General features: G+C 37.9%; 1 protein-coding gene across 1 annotated transcript; it reads left to right on the forward strand.

Moving 5' to 3' along the window:
* Positions 1-24,387, forward strand: PPP1CB (protein phosphatase 1 catalytic subunit beta). Its single transcript, XM_088524268.1, has 8 exons — positions 1-119; positions 10,183-10,314; positions 13,921-14,151; positions 14,491-14,595; positions 19,032-19,103; positions 20,154-20,305; positions 21,856-21,990; positions 22,642-24,387. Exons 1-8 carry the CDS (start codon positions 68-70, stop codon positions 22,744-22,746), a joined length of 984 nt encoding a protein of 327 aa, XP_088380394.1. The 5' UTR covers positions 1-67; the 3' UTR covers positions 22,747-24,387.
* The last annotated feature ends 310 nt before the right edge of the window (positions 24,388-24,697 follow it).

Consider the following 24,697-nt stretch of genomic DNA (forward strand, 5'->3'; position numbering starts at 1 on the left):
CGCGCGCCCCGCTCCTCCTCTGCGAAGCGCCCTCTCGCCGCCCGGGACCGAGGCTGGTGGCCACAAAATGGCGGACGGGGAGCTGAACGTGGACAGCCTCATCACCCGCCTGCTCGAAGGTGCGTGAGCGCCCGCCGGGGCCCTGCCGGCCGCGGGGCCCTGCCCGCCGCCTCCCCGCGCGGAGAAGGGGGGACGTGGCGGCCTTTGAAGCGGCCCGTGCGCGCCGGGGTGAGCGGGGAGCGCGCCCTGTCCGAGGGGGCAGCGAGAAAATTTATTTATTTTCAGAGGGCTCTTCGCCTCGCGCGGGAGCTCCGGGACAGCCTCGCGGGGAGCCGAGGGGCTGCGGCCCCTGGTGGGCTCCTGGCTGCGGGTGTTAGGGGGAGCCCGCGTGTGCTCAGCGGTGGACCCTCCCGTTGGAGTAAGGAGGGTGCTGACTCCTCTGCCGCCTTTGGAGAAGCTCGGGGGTCCCTCCCGGCGTTTCTCCTCTCCCCAAGCGGTGCCTGGGGCATGTGGTCGCGGGCCCCTCCTCGCGTTAACGCTCTGTCCGTCCAGCGGGCGCCCCGTGCCCCGCAGGGGGTTACCCGCTTGCTGCCCTTGCGTGTCTGGGTCACTCAGCCGAAGGCTTTCGGGAAGCAGTTTTTGGAGCGCGTGCAGTTCTGGGACAGGGGAAAAAACAAGTCTGAATGTTTTGTTTAACAGAGTTACTGCAGTGTTCTTGTGTGGTTTTTTTTTTTTTAGCTAATCTTTTTTTTATAAAAAAGTGAAACGGACAGTTAATCTAAGTGGTGAAAGTAGGTATTTTAAAAATACCTAAGGTCCTGTCCAGTTGCACTCATGTATGCCTTGAGAGGTCTGCAGTGTAGTATAAGGCAAGGAGACCCTGCGGGTATCATCAGGCAGCAAAGTGCATCTCTGTTTACCAATACCAATAAATCTCACCTTTTCTGCGCCTCAAAACCCAGGTTAGTAATGAAGGCAGTTTTTCAAGACAAACCGCATAGTAACATAGTAAATACCAACTTCCTGATACATTTTTTTTTTAGACTTTCAAAATGTGTCAGCCTATCTTTGTTAAAAAGCGATAGGCTTGAAAAAATCTTTGAAGGGCAAAAATCTTTGCCTCTCTTTTCTTGCTCATCTGTGTAGTTACTTAAATATGGGTTGCTTTGAGAATAAGTGATTCTGTGGTGTTTTGCTGTGCAACTTGTTTTACTGTTCAGCAGCCAGTTACTGTAAATGCCATGCTACTTATCTATTTCTTTATGAAAGACTTTTGAAATACTTATTCCTTGCCTTTTATATGCAGCAATACAAAGCATTTATTTCTAGTACTTTTGATTTATGGTTAGATATCTTGAATCTGAGCAACATAATCTGCACTTTTTATTGTATAGTGCATTAATCTTTATATATATGAGATATATGATATTATATGATATATGATATATGTTATTTTGCTTACGCTGAACACATTTATTTCCTATTCTGTTGGTGTATTGCAGCTTATGCTGTGGTTCAGGTATTAGTCTTTACAGTGAAGCTTTTTGTAGCTCTGGTGTTTGTGCTTTTTGCTTAGCTGACTTATTCTGGTAAAGCGAGTAGAAACTGCTTCTGTCAGTGAGTGCGTGTGGCCCTCCCCGAGCAGCCTGGAAAAATTTCCATCAACTCTTACTCTGGACCAATTAATTAGTTTAAAATAAGTTGTTTTTTTTTCCTTTTAGGGTGCATTTCCTCCACTTCAGCTCTGACTTAAATGCTGAGGAATCATGGATTTTGAATTATAGAAAAGTGCAGATTATAATATTCAAAATACATTTTAATGAAATGTTGGGATGTGATATATATTTAGTCCTTTTGGTAGTGCTAAATGTGTGTCTTCAAGTTTAAACAGCAGTCTCCAATTGTCTCAGTTTTTGCTGCTCGTAAATGTTAATGTGTAGCAAATACCTATTGAAAGCCAAAGCAACAGGAAAGTTCCTTATGCCCTTGAGTTGCTGTTTGGGGACACCTGTTTCTAGGCTGTGACACTAGCTGTCATGAGTCCCTGCTCCTCCTTTAATTGGATTGCTCTAACTGTTTTTGCCCTTGCTGCTCAAGACCACTTGGAATTCAGGTTATGTGACACACTGACTTGCCTTTTGATCGGAATTACCTACTTAGGTCATCTTACCCTGTGTGTGTGTGTCTGCGCGCACAACATTTTTTCTTTTCCTTTTTTTTCCCCTAGTTATCAGTATAAGGAGGCCTGTAGCCAAGAGCTTCTTAGGGAAACTCACTGGAAATATCCTCCAAACCCTCAGTACATGTGAATACACAGTTATCCTAAATGTACTCTTACTTTAAAAGCGATTGTTTGAATACCAGAAGCCATAGTGTAATTCATGATGAATCTCTTAAGGTATTAACTTTAACTTTGATGTTCTTACGTAAACAATATTAGACTTTTTCTTTATTACATGAATGATAAACTTAGAAATGATAAGACCTTGTTTGGAATTTACTTTCTTTTGTAATGTAAACAGTTACTAGATATTGGTACCCTATAAATAGCTTGTAGTTGTAGAAAATAAAACTGAGTAGACTATGCTTAAGAGTCTGAACATAACAGTGCTTTGTCTTTTTTCCCTACCTCTAGACTTCCTATTCTTGCTTCTTTACTGGAAGAGATGCCAATGCTTTTAGATGGATTCTTGAGTGATCTTGGAGATGCTTTATGGCTGATAGTAAGATTACATTTGTTACAGGAATCACTCATACAAGAATTGCAAAGATGTAGGGCACGTAGAGATGCACAATTCCCTAAGTGTAGCTAAAATGCTTGTAGCCTGGTGTGACTGCGCAAGTGAGTAGAATGGATTGCTTTTAAGACTGTTTCCTTTGTATATATGCAGAATTCTTAGTAGTGGGTCAGCCCTGATTGTAATACATTTTACAAAAATATTATTGGTTCTCTTTTAGCTTCATTCAGTATGCTCTTTTCTAGTCAAACATTTTTCCTGCCTTTCCAGCTATGCCATCTGGTGGATAGATCTTCCCAGTCCATCCTAGCTGTGGACAGCACAGGAATATATATAATGAAGTATTAAGGCAACAGGTGTGAAATAGGTGATGGTTTTGCTGCAACAAGGAACACTGAGTTTGCTGCGTGAAACTCTAAACGGCTAATTCAATTTCAGCTAACTTAAGGTTTGATGATATGTGGTAATGATTTGTGTTTCACCACAAGGATGCAGGAATATGTTTCCCCTCTCTTGTATAGAATACTCTAAAGGTTTTAAGCAAGACTATTGTATTTCTGACTGGGTATTGGACTTGCTGTTTGCCTTCTGTAAAGGTCTTCTAGAATTTCTGAGTATCAGGCGGCTCAGTAGGACCAGAGTGCATTTCTAGAAATATAGGTGTATCTATTCTGGTAAGCACTGAGGGAATTACCATATGGAAGAGAGGATGTACTGGGGAAACTCAGATACATGGTAGCAGCGGATATGTAGCCTTAAATGCAAGCTGTATTTCTGTGATGAGTTTACTTGTGTGCCTGTACAAAACAAGCTCACCTTGTCTATAGGTTGATGGCCTAGGTCTAGCTAAACTTACTTCAAATGAACAACTTGAATTCAATTAATGGAACTTATTTTGTAACTGCTCTAAAACTAAGTCGTTTTCAGTGAGGCTAGGATGGCCGCTAGTAGTGATAATCCAAAGGAAGTTTGGATCCACAGAGGAATTTGGGAAACGCTTAACCTGTAGGGGAATTGCCAGACTTTCGTTAAACATAGCAAAAGGTGTATTATTTTATGCTTGCTTTAATAGAAGCTACTTGAGTTATAATGTCTTATCTTTAAGAAAGAACAAAAACTTCAATGTGCTCTGATTGCAGAGAATTAGAGATTCAGATAAACACTGAAGTAAGAATAGTTCTAGAACGAAGTTGAATTTGAAATGCTAATGGAATTATTTTCGTTATTTTTTTTCTGCTACTCAGCTACTGGCCTAATGTATTATGAATGATTAATTTGTTTCTTATTTGGTTAGTGTGTCTTAAAAATGGCAGCCTACCTAGCCAGCCTGGTGGCCTGCTATAATACAGTAGTAAAGCATGTAGTTGCACGCTTCAAAACAGATATTGACAAGAGGGGAGAAATGTAAAGGAGAAAAATACTTAAATGTCCCATTGCAGGATAATTTAAAAAAATAACTTGAGGGAAGCGAAGATTGCCACCTGCTTCAGTGTGGAGTCACTGGGTAACCTACTACTAGAAAAATCAACAACAGCAAGTAAAATGGAATTTCTGGAAAAGAGATGTACACTTGCAGAATTCTGAATCTCTTATTTTAGAGAAAAGGAGGAGTAGTTGCTAGGAGAGCAGGTATTGTATTAAACAGGGAGAAGAGATGTAAGCATGTGATTTGTTTCTTAGTTTGCACAGTGCTGCACAGATTGACCCGTTGGTTTATCCTTGGCTTTAGAAATGCAGGACGAATCAAATAGTTGGCTGGAAAAGTTATACCAGAAGCCAAGAGCCCAGTGCCACACAATGTATGCTGCTTTTCCTTTTTCTCCACTGCTTTTCCTGCTTCGAATCTTGCAGGTTTCAGTAACTCTTTCATTTGGATATTCTGCAGCATATAAAGAACATTTTTGACTTTACTCTTTCCGTTTCTTGCTCAGAGTACAGCTAAATCATAGTATAAAAGAAAGCACTACTTTTATTTTATGCAAGCAAGACACCTTTTAAATCTTTTGATGGTTGTAGAGAAGTACTTGTCAGTGACCATTACAAGTGTATGTGTTAACACATACTGGCTTTTTAAAGTTAAATTTGAGCATTGCAGTGTTTGAGTCAAGCATACTATATTTGGCTATTCAGTGAAGGTGAACACTGTAAGCCATGAACAGTGTGTGTATGGAAGAGTCCAAGTGTAACGGGAGTCCAGAGTATTTCTAGTGCGATGTATGTCTTGCTCATAATTTTAACATAGGAATAGCCCTGCTCATTGACTTCTCATACTCTTATTGCATGATTTGTATTGAAAGCGTAGGGTGGATCATCTTAGTTTTACAGTGCAAATTTATGGACTCTTTTGGACAATTTAATAGCAAGCTTGGGGCAGAACTTTTGCATGTGTATATTCAACACAACAAGCATATTGGTTGTCTTCAGTGGCTAAGAAATTGAAAAGGTGCAAGATTAAGCCCTTTATTGTTTGTATTACAACTTTTAACTTTTCTCCTTGTTACTTTGCAGGAGCTAGGAAGTAACTTTGCAGTTTGCCATTCCCTTTCTCCAGTGTTAGGAATTTTGTTAGAAATGCATTAGAGGAAAAGAAAATTAAACTTTGAGAAAAGAAGCTGAAATTCTAGGTTGCATGTTCAGCTTCTTACTGTATTGAGCAAAGCTTTGGAGGGAGTTGTTAACTTTTTTCTTCTTTGTATTATTGTTCTATAGTGTAACATGAGAGCCATTTTAAGGTTAATCTCGTTATGTCTATTCTGAAACTTCGAAAACTGGCATTGCTAGCTTAGCTCTTAGTATTTCCCTGTAAAACAGGGAGAGTGATTACTTGTGGATGGCATATGTACAACTTTAAACACAGAAAATATTTTTAAAATAGTAGATTATTTGCATTCCAAATGAAGAATGCTGCGTAAATAAAACCCTGGATTCCTAACCAAATTGTGGAAGCATCTCACTTAAATTTTTAAGATGTTGAAAGTAGATATTATCAGAACATGTTTCCAAAACTCAAAATATGAAAAGGCTTTTTGCATAGCATAGGTAATGCCGTATCTACTTTCCAAATATGTTTGGCTCCTGCTGTTGAGAAGCTTATTCATTATCAAGTGCCATAGTTAAGTCATTTGTTAAAAATTGCAGGGGCTGATATGGGATGGGGGGCATGCTTTCAGTCATGGATTTTTGTTCTGTTTTCTCCACATTCCCACCCCACATCACTGTGGATGTGTTCTCTAGCTTGGGAAGCTATCTAATTTTTTTGTGATGACTTGCTAAGAATAATTCCCTAATATAGTTTATGTGGTCATGCAAATGTGTATGTGAAGAAAAGATTTGAGGAAAGAAAGGCAACTCTTTAGCAATAATGCTGACCCAAAAATATTTGAGACCTCAGAAGGATTTTAATATTATGCTAAAACTGCATATGTTTTGCCCAGTAAATGGGATATGAATGATATTGGAGAACGTGGAATAAATGCTTAGGTCAGCTGTGCCTGCCTTAGTTGATGTAATAGTTGAAGTTACTTCTATTAGCGATACCACGAAATAAGAGGCTTAGTTACTTAGTGGAAGATGTGACAGAAATATTATGACAGTATAGTTAAATACATGTGTGCTTCCAGTTCATGAAAGTATGGCAAAAGGAGTAATGTTCACAGAACTTTGAACAGCTGTTTCCTGACTACTTAGTATTTTTCTTCCTCTCCAGGATTGCCTTACATAATCTACTAGTTTGTCATGAATTTAGAAGGATAAAAATCTATTTTTTGTTTTATATTCTGCTATTGTGCAGGTTGTAGTTTGCTCATTGCTTGTAGTAGATGTGTTAGGGTTGCTTATTAGGGGTCATGAAGTTGAGACTGTTTTAATATTGATTAGAACGGCTTTTGGATTAATTTAGGAACTACTGACAGTACAATGTATAGAGTTACTGTTAAATCTCTTTATTCCCTGCTGTGTCACTATTTTAAGCTTCCTGCAGGAGAGAGATGCTCTGGCATAGCACTGCACACGTGGGATGGTGTTACAATAAGAGTCACTGTCCTTACCCGAGACCTTCATGTAAATCAAAGCTTGTTTACAACATCTATATCTGAGACATGAGAATTATATGAGAATTAATTTATGTCTAATGCTGAGATGCTTTTCCTGCCCTGGCTAAGGAGTAGTTGTTAGAAATAAATGATTTGTCTGAAGTTCTTGAGAGCTTCAGTTTTTATAGTGCTTGCAGCTTTTACTTGCATATTTTAAGAACAGTTAGATATAGCAAACAGTTGCAAATAAATCCAAGAATTACTACTTACATTTTTTTTTAATAACTTCTTAAATCTGTTCTTGAAGATTAGGCTTTTGAAAGAAAAGCAGATATGATGAGGGATGCTCTCTTGCAGTTCTTAAAATACCCATCTGTGTTAAGAAAAACTCAAATTTCAGTTGTGGTGCAAGCTGGTGAAAGATGTGTTTATTCTTGCTTATGTACTTCTAGCCACAGCTATGGCACAGCTGTTTCAGATGATTAGTGGGCTAACCTTTCAGTCCGTTTGAAAGTGAATCCAGTTAAGTACCAAAGTTCCCATGGACATGGTGGTTTCTCATTGTTCAATATGTAGTAGTACCATTAGTGATGACCAGAGAGTTGTGGGGGGAAATTTATTTTCATTATTGGTGTTTCCTTTTGAAATTGGTTTTAGAAACCTCTTTTATCTAGAGAATCCAAAGTGTTGTAATGGGTTGTTGGTCTACGTGTTCTGGGTTTGTAATGTGGTGTAAGAAGGAAAGAAACAGTACACAGATTCGGTGCAACAACTATGGCAGTAGCTGAATTTCAAGGCATAAGCTGCATCTTCACTGTATTTTCTAGTGCAAAAATCGAGCAGCACTCAAAGCCTTCATCCTTTTCTCCTAAAGCAATTGTATCAAACTTAGTTCCCTCTGGCCATAATTGAAGACTTCTATTATAAGAAATATGGTTTAGATCTAAGTACTGTTTGGAGCTCTTGTTGAACTGCTGTCTCATGGGTTTGAGCTCTGTGCTTGGTCTAGTACTGCTTATGTTAACATTTTTTTTGGGGTATGATGCGCTTTCCTATATTTCCTATTAATTCCAGAAATAGTATAGATGCAGGATGTGTGCAAATCCATAGTTAAGTTCTTGGTTATAAGCTACATAAACAGCTTAAACCAACAAAGCATTGTGCCAGTAATTAAACGTGGAGGAAACTTTCATTGTTTATTGAAACAGATTAAAATAATTTTTAGCAGAAAAATGTGTTTGAAAACCTAGGTGTGTACAGCAAGCCTCTTCAACATGACCTCAATGTTACAAGCATCTCGCAGCTTTGAGTTTAAAGTGTAATTTATCAGCTTCAATAGCTATGTCTTTATTGAAACAATTATTTATACTATGTTCTTTCAGGTGGGAACTCTGAGTACAGTGACTGTCTGTGCCTGGAGTAATTAGGCTCTCATCTAGGAGTGGGATGTCTGTAAACTACCAGAAATCTAGGGCTTGAAAAGGTGGGAACGAGAGTCCCCCACATCAGATAAAATACTATGCAAAGCTCTTGGGCCTGAGATTCTTCACTGGTGATGCTGCTGGGGCTGAAGATGTATCTAAGTGCATCACCTAGCAGACATTTGAGATGTGACATGGAGGCCTGTAGGCATTTGTTCTCCAGCCCCTTTTGTTGTGGTTAATGTTTGGCCTTGTATTTTTCTAATGCTAGTTAAAATGCTAATGTGTTGACAAGAAGTATCACTAAATAGTTGCATTTTTAAAATATAGTTAAAAATTTAATTAGCAAGAGATATGATTTGTCATATGGTAAACACCACTGGTATTCTTCACTATGCCACTTCAGAAAGGCCTTGGTTCTGTGGGATTGTAGTGAGCTAAGTATCTCCTTTGTGTAACCTCCCTGCAGATAGTTTAGTCTGCCTGCTGCTGTGGCACTTGCTGACTGTTCTGAAATCTAGTTGCAAAACTTTTCTGCACATCTGGCCTTCTGTTCCTGTGACTTCTTCCTAACCTTTCTTCTTTGAAAACAATTCTAAACAAGGCATGTTAGACCTTAATATTTGACAGAGCAGTGTTGAAGTGATCAGATGAACAGTCGTATTGGGAACATGCAATGATAACCAGAGCGGAGCTTTTTGAGCTTCATGCCTAGGTCACCTTATACTATAGTCCAAAGGAAAGTTGTCATCTCCCCTTTGTACAATATTGTTAATGCTGCTGATCTTCCCTACAAATCATCTTGAGCTATTTAGGAGCTGGTTGAAATAAAAGTGGGGTGGAGTTTACGTTCATTTCATTAGCTTCTTTTATTCCTCACAGATTTAATTAATTAGGTTGTAAGCTAATCTTCTATTCTTAGCTGCTAACTAATCTTTGCTGTTTTATCAGCAACTCTATCTTTACTAGACTTCTGAAGGTGCAGCTAAATTTTTTTACAAGGTGATGTCTTACCGTGTTTGGTTTTGAAATCCCTTGATTCAGACTGTTGCACGTTCGTATATCTTCTCCTGTAGTTACTGCCATAGTTTAGTGCTGAGTGTCTAAGCAGATGGCAGAACAGGTTGTTCGCCTGCTGTAGATGCTGATAAGTTCTGGTTTATTAGTTTGCACTTGGAAGACTGATTTACGCTGAGTTGTTAGACTGAGCTGGATCAGCCAAAGTGCGGTCTTTCACAGCTTCATGTACACGTGAAAGCCTCTGACAGAGGAATTATAAGGTTATTTGTGGAAAGGAGCAGCTGCAGACAGACTTGCCAGAGGATGCTGATTGGAGTGCAATGGCATCTGAAGGCTTTCAAAACTTAGAATGCTAAATATAGATCCGAGTACCTGATTTGTGGTTTTAGGAATTGTGTTTAGCACTAATTATAGTGTCTTTGGATGTAAAGGTTCCAGTAACACTAGATCTATTATATAATGGGAAAAAAATCATCAACACTGAAATCATAATTGTTTTTACTGTGAACTCCTAATACGGACAATTTCATCTGCTAGGGTGCAAGCATGTTTGTTGTTATTGTCTTTAGGCCTGCAGAGTTGAACATGATTAGCTAAAGATGTGCTTTTTGTAGTGGGAAAGTGTTTTCAGGTTTTATATTCTCAGGATTTTGTTATGAATAGCAATGTGACTGCTGATTTCAAACACTTGAAGTTGCTATTTTTACAAATACAGACTAAAGCAAAACTCAGACTGTTTTCTTCTGAGGAATTGATTTAACAGGAATGCACACAAACCTTTAAGCATTGGTTACCACTGCATCAGAGGGATTCTGGCATTAATTAGAATGCCTAATTCTGGAACATTTGGTACGTATGTTGGAGTGCGTTGCTGGCATTTTATCAAATACAGCTTTCAAATGCAGATCATCTACGTTTGTGTGTTACTGTGTATTTATGATATAGTTCAATTGTTAATACGTCTCGTTTCAGTACGAGGATGTCGTCCTGGGAAGATTGTCCAAATGACGGAAGCAGAAGTTCGGGGCTTGTGCATAAAGTCACGGGAAATCTTTCTTAGCCAGCCTATTCTCTTGGAATTAGAGGCACCTCTGAAAATCTGTGGTATGTAGAGTTTGTGTGTGTGTGTGTGTTATGGTATTTTTAAGTTAATTATATTTTTGGACTGTGAAGCCAAAAGGTCAATGAAGATTGGGGGAATGGGAGAATGACTTTGATCTGAGTGCTATCAGATTAGTGATTTAGGTCTGTACAGTCTCAAGGTAGTCTTTAACTTGGGTTTAAGTTAATAAGAGACGATGATGATGAATTTTTGATGCTTTCAGCAGTGTTCTGGACCAAGTACTGTTGACAATAAGTTGCTTGTGGTCTCTTCTAGTGCAGATTTCACAACCTACCTCTTGTAGTCCCCGTGGACCTTTTGCAAGGACAGTTATTCTTCAGATCATTTCTGAAGTTCGCATGAATTAATTTTTTAAGAAGATACAATGCTTGCTTTTAGTCTTTTGACTTAAAAAAGAAGGATGTGAACTCCAAATTAGGATTAGTTACCATGTAAAATGCCTTAAGTTTTATAGAGAATTTTGCCAGACTTATTGCTATTAAATGCAGGTAAATCTAAACTCTTATTTGTTCTGTATTACTTTTGAAGACCTGTTACAAAGCTTAAAGTATATTGTTAATCAGTATGCAAGCTTGTTGAAAGCTTAAGTGTTTTGCAAATACTGGTTTGTAATTCTCCAAGTTATTAACAGCAGATGCATTCTTAGAAAGCACACAGTTTAAGTAACCAAGCTTTCACAGTCTTAGAACTGAAGCAATCTTTAAATAATACTGGTATCAGTGTGCCCAAAGATAGGCTAGGTTCTTAGCTTCCTTCTGGCAGACCTGATGTAGCAATATTTTTACATCAAGAGGATGCTACCAATTAAACTAATGGCAAAGACATTTTATGCGACAAATTGCTTGGTAAAGTGGGGAGGGGAAAAGAAAAGAAAACAAACAACAACAACAAAAAAAAACAGCTTGTTTAATCAATGAAGCCAAAGGTAGAAATTCAGCCTTATCACTTTTCGTGTTTATGCTACATTGAAAAAATGTTACAATGGTGTCTTCCTACTCCTAGATAAAGAAAAACGGAAGCTCAGCTTGGATTGTTCTGCAAGGTCTGCAAAGTATGTTTAGACTCCTTCAACTGAAGCCGGAGTCTCACATTCTTGTTTAAATCCAGACAATTGAAATGACTGTTGCATGCACAGTAACACTGTAGCATACATGCAGTGAAATTAGGTATTTTTTTGTTGATTTCCAAACAGTGGTGTAGGACAGCCCTAGCAGGGTTGTTTTCCACCCTGTGCCACATGCTGTAGGTGTCCCTGCTTATGCAGGGGGGTTGGACTAGATGATCTCTAGATGTCCCTTCCAGCCTTAACCATTCGGTGATTCTGTGGCAAGGAAGTGTCAGATATGTCTGAATTTACTATTTATTAGAGCACTTGTCAAAAACATTTGGATAGACAAGGAGGATGGAGGATCACTTTATACCAAAAGCAAAATATGTAACTATACAGCTTTGAACTACTGTTTTAGAGTGTTGAGGAGCCATTATATATATATAAAATATAATATGTATATAATGCTTGAGGAACCATTTTAGAATTGCCCTTCCTTATAATTATGTCAGTTAAAATAAGTTTTTACATCTTGAATGCTATGCTTTAATATAAGGTGAGAGATGTTCTTATGTAAACTGTAGTTTTGACTGTAAGGCCTTGTGTCTGGATGATGGACATTGATACAGCCTGTGCTTACATGAAGCAGTGTTTTTAAGTGCCAGGTATCTCAAATAGAATGTTAAATGTTTTGATCCCTTTGCAAAAATTGCTTCTACAAAATGCTTAGCTTTTAAGGATCTTGGTCTCTGTGGCTCGTGTGTGTAATGAAAATAATTCCAGGCAATGATCAGAATAATTGCAGTAATTATTCTGTGATACTCTGATATGATACTTAATTGGTAGCTAATTCTGCTGCTGATTGACTCTGGGAATGTTGATAGTGTAGTTCTGGAGTATTGGTCTCAAAGGTGACTTGTTGATGTGTCTTCCTTCATGTCATGATCTGGAGATCTCTAAATACCAAGCAGAATAGCAGTAGCGCTTTTTGCCACATAGATGGCAATGTTATTACTCAGCATTAAGTGAGTGTCTGGATTTGAGGAATGGATGATCTTTCCATTTAGAAAGGGAAAGTTGGGAAGTTGTCATCTTCTGAGAACAGGCTATGGAGAAATATTGTCTAAAGAAAAAGTATTGCATTTTTCATGAATACAATAAGGAATGTAACTTCATACACCTGTTGTCACTTTCTGCTTTCACAGTTGAGCTGGAGAACACAGTAGTGGGAATTTTGGATTATGGAAAAATTTACAGGTGTTCCTTAGGCTGTGGAAGCTAATTTGTCTTCCAATAGCTCTTAGAGGATAGCTGTGTTTAACAAAGATTTTATCACTGAAAAGTGAAAGCAAAAGTGAAAATGCAGTTGTAAACACTTTGTATATAGAAAGAAAAGTAGTAAATTTAAACAGGATACAGCATGTATTGTAGGGTTTTTTAGGTAGTCTTTTTGCACTCAGTCATTTTGGTAAAGAATCCTGCAGGCAGCAGGAATATATAGCATTTTTGCACAAGTTAGTGTAAATTAGAATCATAGAATCATAGAATGCTTAGGGTTGGAAGGGACCTCTAGAGATCATCTAGTCCAACCCCCCTGCATACGCAGGGACACCTAAAGCACGTGGCACAGGACTGCATCCAAGCGGGTTTTGAAGATCTCCAGAGAAGGAGACTCCACAACCTCTCTGGGCAGAGAGCTTTAGTATCCTTTTTGGCCTTACATGCAGCTCTCAGATGGTTACTTCAGGTTAGTCTTGTATGATTTGCTCTGCTGTCATAGTTACTACCCAGAGCTCTTTTTAATGGAAAGCCTGCTTAATTTGAAAGCTGGCAGTATGATGAATGGTAGCAGGTGAATCTGGGAAGCATTGCAAAAATTCATGTGGAGTAACATGAATGACAGCTATTTTCCCAAAGATTTACTTGCAGGATTGAATAACTTGTAAGGAAACACTAATCTCCTAGTCTCTGTACTGTATTTGTATATGTAATTGCTTCAAAGGAGGAGTTATCCTAAATGCAGGCGGATGGAGATCAGAGTGCTGCAATGTTATGGGAGGACAAGCAGCTGCCCTTTTAAGTAAGCATTCCTAGCTAGCACAGTGTTCAGCTCCTCCCTGTCTAGGTTCCTTACGGATCTGCTATTGCAGTAAGTAGTGTGACTTGACTTTTTATTATAACATATTGGTTTCCTGGCCATGTAACTGCTCAGTTAGATTGTCTCTCTACTGTTGTTTTAATCTGAACAATTTAGGACTTTTTTAGAAAGCTTCAGCTCAATTGGAATTTCTGTAACTTTTAGTGTTCAGGATGTTTTCATAACTGACATAGCAGTTCTGCAAAGATTAAGTTATTTCCTTGTAATGAGTGCATCAGTTTGAATTGCTAATGTGTCTGTCACCCATTAGATGCCTGTTGCCAGTCTGTTTTTAAAGGAAATGTTAACACTTTTCTTAAATTACCATTAATGAAGAGTAATTAGATTAACATTTTGGTTTGATTGTTGCACTAATCCTTGGTAACCGTTTTCTTTACTCAGGTGACATTCATGGTCAATATACAGACTTGCTTCGATTATTTGAATATGGAGGATTCCCACCAGAAGCAAATTACCTTTTCCTGGGAGATTATGTGGACAGAGGCAAGCAGTCTCTGGAAACAATTTGCCTACTACTGGCATATAAAATCAAGTACCCGGAAAACTTCTTTCTCTTAAGAGGGAATCATGAATGTGCTAGCATCAATCGGATCTATGGATTCTATGATGAATGTAAGCAAAACCTACTTGTTCTGAATGACTTGAGTTTAATCATGCTATAATGTGTTTTCCAAGCACTTCTAGATGTGACTCCTGTGCTGCAAGGATTTAAGTGTTCTGTGGACTCACTTTTGAAACTTTCTAAAAGTACATCTCAAAATGAGGTTGAAGTCACTCTAGAGTATTACTGTTTGTACCTCGGTTGTCCTTGAAATGATGTTGCAGAAGATTGAAACCTGAGTGCATTTCAGAGAAATAAAGCTCGGTCTGGTTGTGATACGTGTTTGGGTGGATTATTTAAAAAGAAAACCACAACAGGTTTTTGTTCCTAATCTCATACTGTTCTTCTAGGCAAGCGGAGATTTAATATTAAGCTCTGGAAGACCTTCACAGACTGTTTTAACTGTCTGCCTATTGCAGCCATTGTAGATGAGAAGATCTTCTGCTGCCATGGAGGTAAGCTTGGTAACTGTTTTTAAAGGCTGTGTCTAAGTTACTTTCGGAGTTAATATTATATCTGGTTCAGTGTTAGCATACATATCTCATATTTAGCGGATGTTTATCCAGATGTCTGTAAACGTCACTGTTATGCCTTGTACTTCCCTATGCATGTGGAATCAGGCAGGTGCCTTGTGATATAAATGCTCTCTATGCCTGAGGGACAAGTGCATCTATACATATTTGCATTTGTATATCCCTCTGTAAGGGGTGCTGAATGCTAGAATTTTGACTCAGTGCAAGTCCAGGACATATCCATCAGTGCGATCCTAGCTAATGTTAGGATTCCTAGCAGTGATGGCAGGTATATCTGAGGCCACCTGATTTCTGACTTGACAGGTTGTTAGGTCAGATGAGCTGTGGCTATGTGGATCTGACTCTGGATGACCTTCACAGATGGAGATCTGCAGTCTCTGATCAACCTGTACTGCACTGTTCTTGGAGTGACAAAGATGTTTAGTGTTGATCTGCCAGAGGCTTTTGGGACTCTGCTTCATATTGGAAGTTATTCAGGAGTCTTCCTTTGAAGAAAGGACTACCTATGCTTTTCCAGGAAGCAATGCTCACAGGCTTTTCAGGACCTTGCAGAACTCCCATCATATGAATTACAAATTTCTTTTGCAGTAGAAGTCATAGCCATCCTGCTTCTGCAGCTGCAGTAGTTGCAGCTGCCTTTGCAACTACTTCCATTCTTGAGTAGCCTGCTGCCTCACACTGAGTTACCCTGGGATGTTGTATTAGGTATCTCTGCATTGGCTGTAAGAGGTGCTTGCAGATCTGTGGAAATGAGCACTACACCTGATTTGAACAGCTCCACTTGGAGTTGGGTTTTACCCAATGGCAATATTGATGGCTGCCATCTTGCCTTGGCTGTTTTCGAGCATTTTTACAAGATCTCTGTTTATACAGTAAAATGTTTCTGGCTTTTCTTGCATCTAATATTGAAAGCTTCCACGTTTAGTGCTTGCTAGTGTAACCTGTGCTCTAGGCTGGTAGCAGCCTCTGAAGCATCTTCTGAAGCATCTTGTAAATACAGAATTAATGCAGTGACAGATAGTTGAGTCAGTGCCAGTCTAAATCATTGGCATGATAGGGGAAATGCTTATTTTCTCTCAGGGTATCCCTTGAGCTCCTTCAGTGTATGCGGGTGTCTTTAGTTCTGGTACCTGTCATAAAAGCTAGATTTCATAATTCTAAGAATGTAAAATAAGAACACTTTTGCAGTATGAGTTTATTTCTCCCAAAATTGGCTTAATTGAACTATTCTTTTACTTATGTACAGCCCCTTGTTTTCCAAAGAAAACAAAATACAATAGAAGACAAATGATAAAATATTGGGTTGTTTCAGCAAACAAACTTTAGGAGTTGGGAAAGCATCAAAGATGTTTAACAGGGAGAGTAAGTAGATTACTGTGATCTGAAACAAAACTGATTCTTGTCTGTGCATGTGAACTTGAGACCTGAGAGGTAGCAGCAAGAAGCCTAGAAGACATAAATGTGATGGGGGAATTAACCTCTCCTTTAATGAAGCTTGAAAACTTTTTTTATACATGATATGCTCTAAGGATCTCTATATGAAAAGTAGTACTTGATTCCTTAAGGAATGTTATTTGTCCCTGAAACTTGCAAAGCTTTCAGCTGTAAATGCAATTGCTAAAACTGACTTGCAGCTGTGAAATAAACTGGAAAGTTTACAGGATGTGCTTTGCACTCTTCATAAGAAATAAAAACTGGATATTTAGCACATCTAGATGAGCTTTACCCTTTTTTCCTCATGTTCTCCAACACTATCCAAACTGCATTCCAGATCCCCTGGAGTTATGAAATACAACGTTTTTTTTCCTGGTGTTACTACTATAGTAAGCACTGAGGCAGCAACACAAACAATACAGCTCTGCTGGAGGTTGAAGCCAGCATATAGAAATAAGGTAGGTGCCTTTTTACTATATTGCGCATTTTTGCATAGTTTATCTTAAAAGTATTGTCCTTTGGGATATATAATAAAACTTTGCAAAACCGCATAACATAGTAAACAAGGCACCTAACCTGCCCCACTAGACTACCTACAGTGGCTAAAATTCTGATTGATTTTTTTCTGGGATGTTTTTTTATCACCTAAACTCAAATCAAGCCTCCCTTGCCAACTCTGTCTCAATTGTTGAAACTCTTGAAAGGATCTTTCACTGTATTCTTCCTGCTCTCATCTCCCTGCCAGACCTTTTCACTGTCTTAACATATAGCTCATCCAGCTCCGTGTTTTGCCTTTTAAGACTCTCAGCTTATTTCTGACTCTCCCCTTCATCTTGGATCATAAAAGTTGTTCTATAATCATTCCTAAATTCTCCTTTTTGCTTTATTTTGTGTTTTCTACAGTGTTTGAGATCAAGGCATCTTTCCTTCTATCCTTGACAGCACTCTGTACCTCCGATCCTTAGAACTTACTGTGATGCTTTTACAAATTAAGCTCATGTTCTGTCATGTTGATGGAACATATTGGTCTGCTCACAATAAATTTAAGTTCTGAGATGAGTCAGGTTAATTTAGATAAACATAGCAAAGATAAACATAGCAAATGCTTGGAACCCTTTTTTGACATTACTGACATGAGACATATGCTAGGATTTTGTTTGGAGGGGAAGTGTCTGCTTGATACTCCTGCAGAGTGTCTAAAAGACCTGAGGAGCTTCTGACTTTAATATGTAACAAACAATCATATTTTACCAATTCTGCCTGACCAGAGTGTGATGTAGATCTAGGGCTTGAATTTGAACATTTCAGTAGTAAGGACAACTTACTACCTGTCTTCTCTTAGGGAAGAGGTGCTTTTAAGCTACAGAAAGATAGGTCTGCAAACATGCAGGTAATTTTTGTGGAGGGGTTAGTATTTTTCAAGCTGTGAAACTAGTGCAGTAATTGTAACTGCTGTGAGACTGAGACACATGTATTTGCAGGAGTGTGATTTTCTTCATGTTCTGGATGTAACCTGAAATGCTGTGAGCTGTTTTCTGAGAAGGTCACAAACTGTGTAGCTGGGGCTGCCCATTCCTGTATCTCCAGCTGTGGTGTAGGATCCTACTCCAGTACTGCAATAGGATCCAGGAATATACATGCATGTGATCCACATGCAATTGGGTCAGGTTTGAGGAAGAATAAGTGATAGGCTGGTCAAAGTTCAAGCTGATTACTGATAATACCAGCATATATACTATTAATGAGTAGAACCAAAACCCCTCTGATACTGTATCTAATACTTTAATAGTTGATACTGTATTTAAATATCTAATCTCTGCCATCCTTCACAACCTTAACTCAAGGTGATAATGAGATTGGGTTTAGGAGCCTGATCAGAAGAGAAGTTTTTTATAACAAAGACCTCCTTAAGGTTTCAGAGTATTTGTTAATACTTGAAGATCTTAGGTACAGTGACTCTGGTGCATTTGATATGGAGCGCATACTTTGCCACTGTCCTAACTAGGATGTCAGATTAAAATATTTTACAGTGACTCCTTCCCAGTGACAGGTTTAAATTTCTGGACTGAGTAACCAAGGTATGGATTGCTAGTGGAGTGTGCTCTGATAAAGCTTAGTACTTTGAGTTCCATTTTTAAATTTGCTACCCACTTAAATGATTTGGGCCAAGATAATCTTAATTTTGTATTGGATAGTATGCCGTGATCTTCAGTTAACATCATGTAAAGATACTAGAGTCTTAGAGACTCTTCATGTCCATATATCTCAACTAAAAAGTTCTGGAATGTATGTTTGAATGGTTCTAAGCATCTGACAGTTTGGTTTTAATTATATGTTTATATGGGAAAAACTGTGCATAAAAGCCATCTGAGATAAAATTGTTTGAACAATCAAGTTATGCTGACGAGTGAGCTGAATAATGATAATGGACCATCTTTGTACTCTAAGTTTCTTGCAGGTGCAAAGTTGAGTGTTAATTCAAAACATTTTCTGCAGCTCAAGTGGTTGTGTGATACTGAAATACAACAATACCACTTGCTTGTCATTGCAGTTATAACTGCAGACTACTTCAGCATGTGGTCTTTCATTTGGGTGGTGTTTTCTTGTGCAGTCAACTAATTTTCTGGGAACTAAAGATAAAATAATGGGAATGCCATTCTTCATGGGATACCTTCCTAAAATTTTAGGAACAAACAGCTTCTATATGGCTAAAAGATGGTATGAACATAAAGAGTCTTTGTGTTTTTGCTTGGTATTGTGTCCCTTTGTGTTCAGGAACATTATTTAACAGAAAACTGCCATTTGTTTACATTATAGTAGGATCAATGAATGCTGTATTACTTTTAAATTCTAATTTTGTATTCACTTGAACCCTTTTTACAAGTAAAATATGCAGATAAGTTGCTTGTTTCTCTTATTTATAGGACTCTCTCCAGATCTCCAATCAATGGAGCAGATTCGGAGAATTATGAGACCCACAGATGTTCCTGACACAGGTGAATATTACTCTAAATGGTCCTTAAAGATGATCCTGAAACAGATATCCATTCATGTAAAGACAATTAAGACTTTCCTTAAGCATTCTCTGTTGGCAATAGAATGTTCCCTGTTTGTCCCCCTCACTTCTGTTCAGGGCATTGATCTTGTGTCTCGAAGTCAGTTATCTGAGGTCATTGACCATGTTGCTGCTTGTCATAACAACCTAAGATAAATCATCAAAGAATGCCTTGAAGTGAATGTAATCTAATGAAAGATTAGATGAAACTAAGCAGCTAGTTGTTTTCCTGGCCTTGGTTAGGTAAATCCAAACCTCTTAAACTATCAAAGAACATACTTGTTGCAAGCAGATTGCTATGCTGTTTTCTTCAGGCCTGATGTATGGTAGAGAAACTATTGCAACTTTAACTGCTGTTTTAAAAATTCTTTCATTTTGTAGTATTTCTGTGGACTTTGGAAGCCATTTGCTCAAGTCTAACTTTGTATTCTAATGTAAGCTACTTGTCTCTAGTGACTTCACATAATGCAAATATTAAAAAGTTAAGATATGAATTCTCATTTTGGTGAGCATTACTATTTGCTCTTCAGGAAATTGTAGCTTCATCTTTTGTATTACCTGGCATCAGCTCTTTTGGTACGCTAAAGGTCCACCTGAACCATTGCAATGGCGGACATCCCACATTTGAAAATTTACTTGGCATGGTTTCATTTTGCTTGCGTAGATGGAACACATTTGCTGGAGAGTTTTGTTAAAGTTCCTAAAACAGATTTTTAAACTCAACTGATCATTGTACTTGTAAACAGTCAAAATACTTTAAGTATGACTGAAGATATCATAATTCTCTGATTTGTTTCACAAGATGTTGTCACTTGTGAGGAAATCCTGCTGTGCAGGCTGCACCTTCTCTGAGTAGTAGTTTAAATATTGCTCAACTTGGTGTCAAGGCTTATTTTCTAAAGGAGAGCTGGTCTGGTAATTATACAGTGATCTCTGATAACTCTATTATAGGATGACACTTTCTAAGACTACCATCTTGTATTTTTCCAAGGCTTGCTGTGTGACCTGCTGTGGTCAGACCCAGACAAAGATGTGCAAGGCTGGGGTGAAAATGATCGTGGTGTCTCTTTCACTTTTGGTGCTGATGTGGTCAGCAAATTTCTGAATCGCCATGATCTTGATTTGATCTGTCGAGCTCACCAGGTATGAATCACTGCTGTTGCTTTGTAAAACCTCTGCTTCTAGACTTTTTACCTTTTTGTTGGTATTGCTCATGATGCATTTAATACTTATGTTGTTTTGCTTTATCTTAAAGAAAGAAAAAATATTTGTAAAGGGACTCCTAAGCTTGTGGTAGTGTGATTTCTTTCTATTGACTCGAATTGAATATTTAGTATCTGTGAAGTAAAATATTCACATTAGATTACTATCTGATGTGATTTTTTTCGTTCTGTAATGTATACTCCTTTTTCTTTTAGACTACTGTATATAGGAACAATAGTGAAGTGTCAAGATTGTGATGTGATACTTAAAGTCAAGTTTAAAACTGGGCTTCAGGGTCTTATTTCAGTATTACTTCATTTGACAATTTTGACTTAAATTCTGTACTTGATTTCTTGCAAATATTTGGTGCTTTTTAAATGTTTTTACCAACAAGTTTGTGCATAAAAATATCTTGCTGCTCCTACATTTGGTTCAGTTATCTAGAGTACTTTGGCACAGATTTGTTTGACTTACTGAAATGTGCAGAAAAGATTACCTCTGGTGTGAACAGAATCTTTTAAAATACTTTGTTTGCAGATTTTATGAAGCTTTAAGCAAGTCTCCTAGCTAGGTGAACATAAGGTTTCAATTTCCTGTACAACATTTGTTTCATTATATAGGCAGTTTTTGAAGCTGTGGCCTGCTGTGAAACAAAAATGTTTTCTTGTGTGTTATTGTTAGGCCTGGGTGCTTTTTCAGAACACTTCAACTTTTCACCTTTCCACTTATTGCTTTAAATATTAGATGGTATTAGTCAGTGTTTGGAATGGATGTTAAGCTTTCTGAATTGCTACCAACATTCCTGTTTTCATGCAATCACCTTAGTCTTTTATAAAAAAAAGTTGGCATCTTCTAAAGATAATGTAGTCACTAGACTCAAGTAGTTGTGCACTGATTTTGCTACATTACAAGATGAGGGGAAGGGGATTTATTGTGAGCTGGCATGTTCTTCCACACTCACTTGTTCAGAAGCTTAACTGTGTTCTTAGGAATCATGGTAGAACCACTTTGCTTGCTCTTAGAGCATCAGAATTGTAAAAATCCCTACACTTCACAGGGTTCTCTGATTAGAACCAAACTGCAAGTGAAAGTTGTTAACAATTGTGCTAAAATAGATATCCAGACGTTGCGTGCTGGCTGCTAATACTTCACACTTACCTGAATTTTATATACAGGCTATGAAATGCTGAAAATAGTCAAATTGGCCGTATGTAATTACACTTAGTGTGAAAGTGTTAAACTGTCAAACTGATGCATCTTTACCATTGGCAATGTTGTGGATTAAGTTGTTTGATTTGGCATTCAACATCCAGATAGGACAGTCCAGATAGGACTGAGCCAGTCCTGTCTCCAAGTCAAAACATAAATACCTTTTTAATGTGTCCTTGTCATCACTTTAATACAAGTCCTGTTTGCCTTAGAACTGACCTTTTTTGACAAAATGGATCTTTCTGTTGCTTGAGTCCTATTGATTTCTCTGATGTTGACAGGTGGTTGAAGATGGATATGAATTTTTTGCTAAACGGCAGTTGGTCACCTTATTCTCAGCCCCAAATTATTGCGGAGAGTTTGATAATGCTGGGGGCATGATGAGTGTGGATGAAACGCTGATGTGTTCCTTTCAGGTATGATGTGTTTGTGTACTAAATGTGTACAAAGTTGTACACTAAAGATGTTAGGGTATGCAAACTGTTTTAGTTAACTTGTTGATGTGCTTGTGGTCAGTCTTGAGTTAAAATACATGAGCTACAGAAAAGGCTGTACAGCAGGCTGGTGTCTGGGAGCTAAAAATGTCTGCCAACCAGCTATTCTCCAGAGAGCCCTATGATTTTTTTTTTTGCCATTTTCCAAGCTCCTGAACGCTAAGCTATTCTCTCTCTTCAAATCATTAATTCAAACTTTTTAATCAAAAATCTTTTTTAGTTTTACCTAGTGGTCAGAATACGTGATTATTCAGTCTAAGGGCATCCTACTTAAGTTCCTCTGCTCAGATTTTATTCCCTCCTTCACTGTGGACATCATGCTTTCACCCCTTTTTTCCCATTTCCACCCTCTAACATACAGCAGCATAAACAGAAGGATTTAGAATTAGCATAACCTGATGTTTTATCACTTCAAATGAAGCAGGAAGATGAAGAAATCTGTAGGATGGTCATGTACTATTTTTTTTCCCCCTCCCTCTTTTTTTTACTGAATGAGGCTTCGTGTTGGTTTAACAGTATCTGACATATTCTCAGCTATCACTGACTCAAAAGAACTTCTTTATTTTCCCTAAGATATTGAAACCATCTGAAAAGAAAGCCAAGTACCAGTATGGTGGACTGAATTCTGGGCGCCCAGTCACTCCACCTCGCACAGCTAATCCACCGAAGAAGAGGTGAAGAAAGGAATAACGTAGAAACATCATCAGATCTGTCAAGGACAAAACTCCATATTCCAGTATATAATAAGTGTGCACTGTAAAACCATCCAGCCATTTGACACCCTTTATGATGTCACACGTTTAACTTAAAGAGATGGGTAAAGGATCTTAATTTTTTTCTAGTAGATGATGTGCGACACTGTATTGTAACAAGTATAGCTCCAAGTTCTAATACCCAGCATAAAGTAGAAAGTTTAAAAAAAGGAAAAAAAAAAACTATTGCGACTACATATTCACACTTACCACGGTTTTTAAAGTTGACCAACATCCCAGTTAAAACTTGATGTAATAGTTAAACCAGATGAGAGCATGATGTTCCATTTGTGTAATGTGGTCTTATTGTTGCTTGATTGCTTTTACTTTTTTTGTAGCTAGAATGATGCGAATATGGTATTTAGTCATATTCCCTGTCACACTTTTTGGAATTGAAACAAGGAAGGGGCTTTTTAGAACAGCCAGTGATCTCTTATCTTCCCCCTTGCCCCTGTTCATAATATTGCTGCCCAAATGTGTGCCCCATTGTAATACGAAATTCATAGTATGGTAATGATTAAAAGACAAACTAAGCTAAAAATGCCTAGACTGGACAGCTTGACAGCCAACATAAATTGAGACAGAAAAACTTGTCTTGACATTTTAAACTGCCACAGAATGAATTTGTGCACTACACTGTTTTAAATTATTGGCATTACACTGTGCTGTGGCACTTCATTTAACTTGGATATGACAAAAATGGTATTGCCTCTTAGTTGGTAACTTGATTATGTGGTACCTTGGCTTTAGGTTTTATTAGCATGAGACACCTTTGGCATGCTTAGCTTCCAGGTAACGTCGTACCTGCATCAAAATTCATCTTGCGTAGCTCCACCAAACATGAAGATCCTGATTTGATAAGCCTCTGGAAGCCGACATTCTTTTTTTTTGTAAGAGGGTGTATTTAAAGGGGTGTTCATCAATGAACAGTAAGTCAACTGACAAGTGGTGAGCTAATGTTGCTATGTGAATGTCCCACATGATTGTAAGGCTTTTGTCACTAAAGGCTTATATTCCTTGGATTTTCATGATCAAATTTCATATACTATTGTATAGACCTGCTTTGTAGTGTACTATAGTAGCAATAATTTCTGTACATGATCAAGAGTTATGCAGTATTTCTTTCCAGTTCTCCCCTTTCTTAAAAGGGTTAACACTGACAAATGGGAAGGTATGGAGAAAAGGTTTGTGGTAGGGTAAATGAAGGGCGCAGATTTGTGATGCATTAGGATGCAATACTTATTGAATATAACTATAAAAGCTTTTATTGAATACTATCAAATTTGTAAGATTCTTTGGGGGAAGGCTTCAGATTTATACCATTCTAAATGTGCATCAGTAGATGTAAAACTCTTGACTTCAATATTGTCTTTGAAAATGTAAAATCGAGGATTCTAGTAACTTACATTTTATGAACAGGCACATTATCTAATGCAAGAGATATATTGATTTCTGACACAGTGAACAAGTTCTTTAAAATGGATTTAAGTCTCTTTTCTAATTCCATTTTGTTTTAAATGCATATTTTAAATGTAGTTTTTTCATTTAGTAAAAGTTGTCTAATTCATTTGAAGTCTGACTGGTTATTTTAACATTTTGTTACTCAAGTGTGGAGTTCTTGTTTACAAAGAAGCTTTTGTAGAATATACGTATTTGCTGTTGATTTTTTATTGGATTGTTGTATGTATTGTTTTGAACAGCTTGATTTACACCAGGATTCCAATATATGGCATAAAACGTAGAAATAGATTTCTGCTATTGCTCAAAGGTATTTAGTCATGAAATTCAGTGATGACAGTTGTGTAAGTGAGTTCAGTTTTTGACAAGGTATTAGATGAAGTGTGCATTCAGTGAGCACAAATGAAGTAACCTGCGGT

The sequence above is a fragment of the Tinamus guttatus genome, unplaced genomic scaffold (genome assembly GCF_059628265.1).
Source record: "Tinamus guttatus ecotype Peru unplaced genomic scaffold, ASM5962826v1 Tinamus_guttatus_pri_ptg000208l, whole genome shotgun sequence".
Taxonomy (NCBI): Eukaryota; Metazoa; Chordata; class Aves; order Tinamiformes; family Tinamidae; genus Tinamus; species Tinamus guttatus.

Excerpts from the sequence above, each read along its gene's own strand:
- PPP1CB (XM_088524268.1), top strand. The coding sequence starts at position 68 with ATGGCGGACGGGGAGCTGAACGTGGACAGCCTCATCACCCGCCTGCTC. Across the intron at positions 14,596-19,031 it reads GATCTTCTGCTGCCATGGAG|GACTCTCTCCAGATCTCCAA; the intron begins GTAAGCTTGGTA and ends TCTTATTTATAG. Across the intron at positions 19,104-20,153 it reads CACAGATGTTCCTGACACAG|GCTTGCTGTGTGACCTGCTG; the intron begins GTGAATATTACT and ends TATTTTTCCAAG.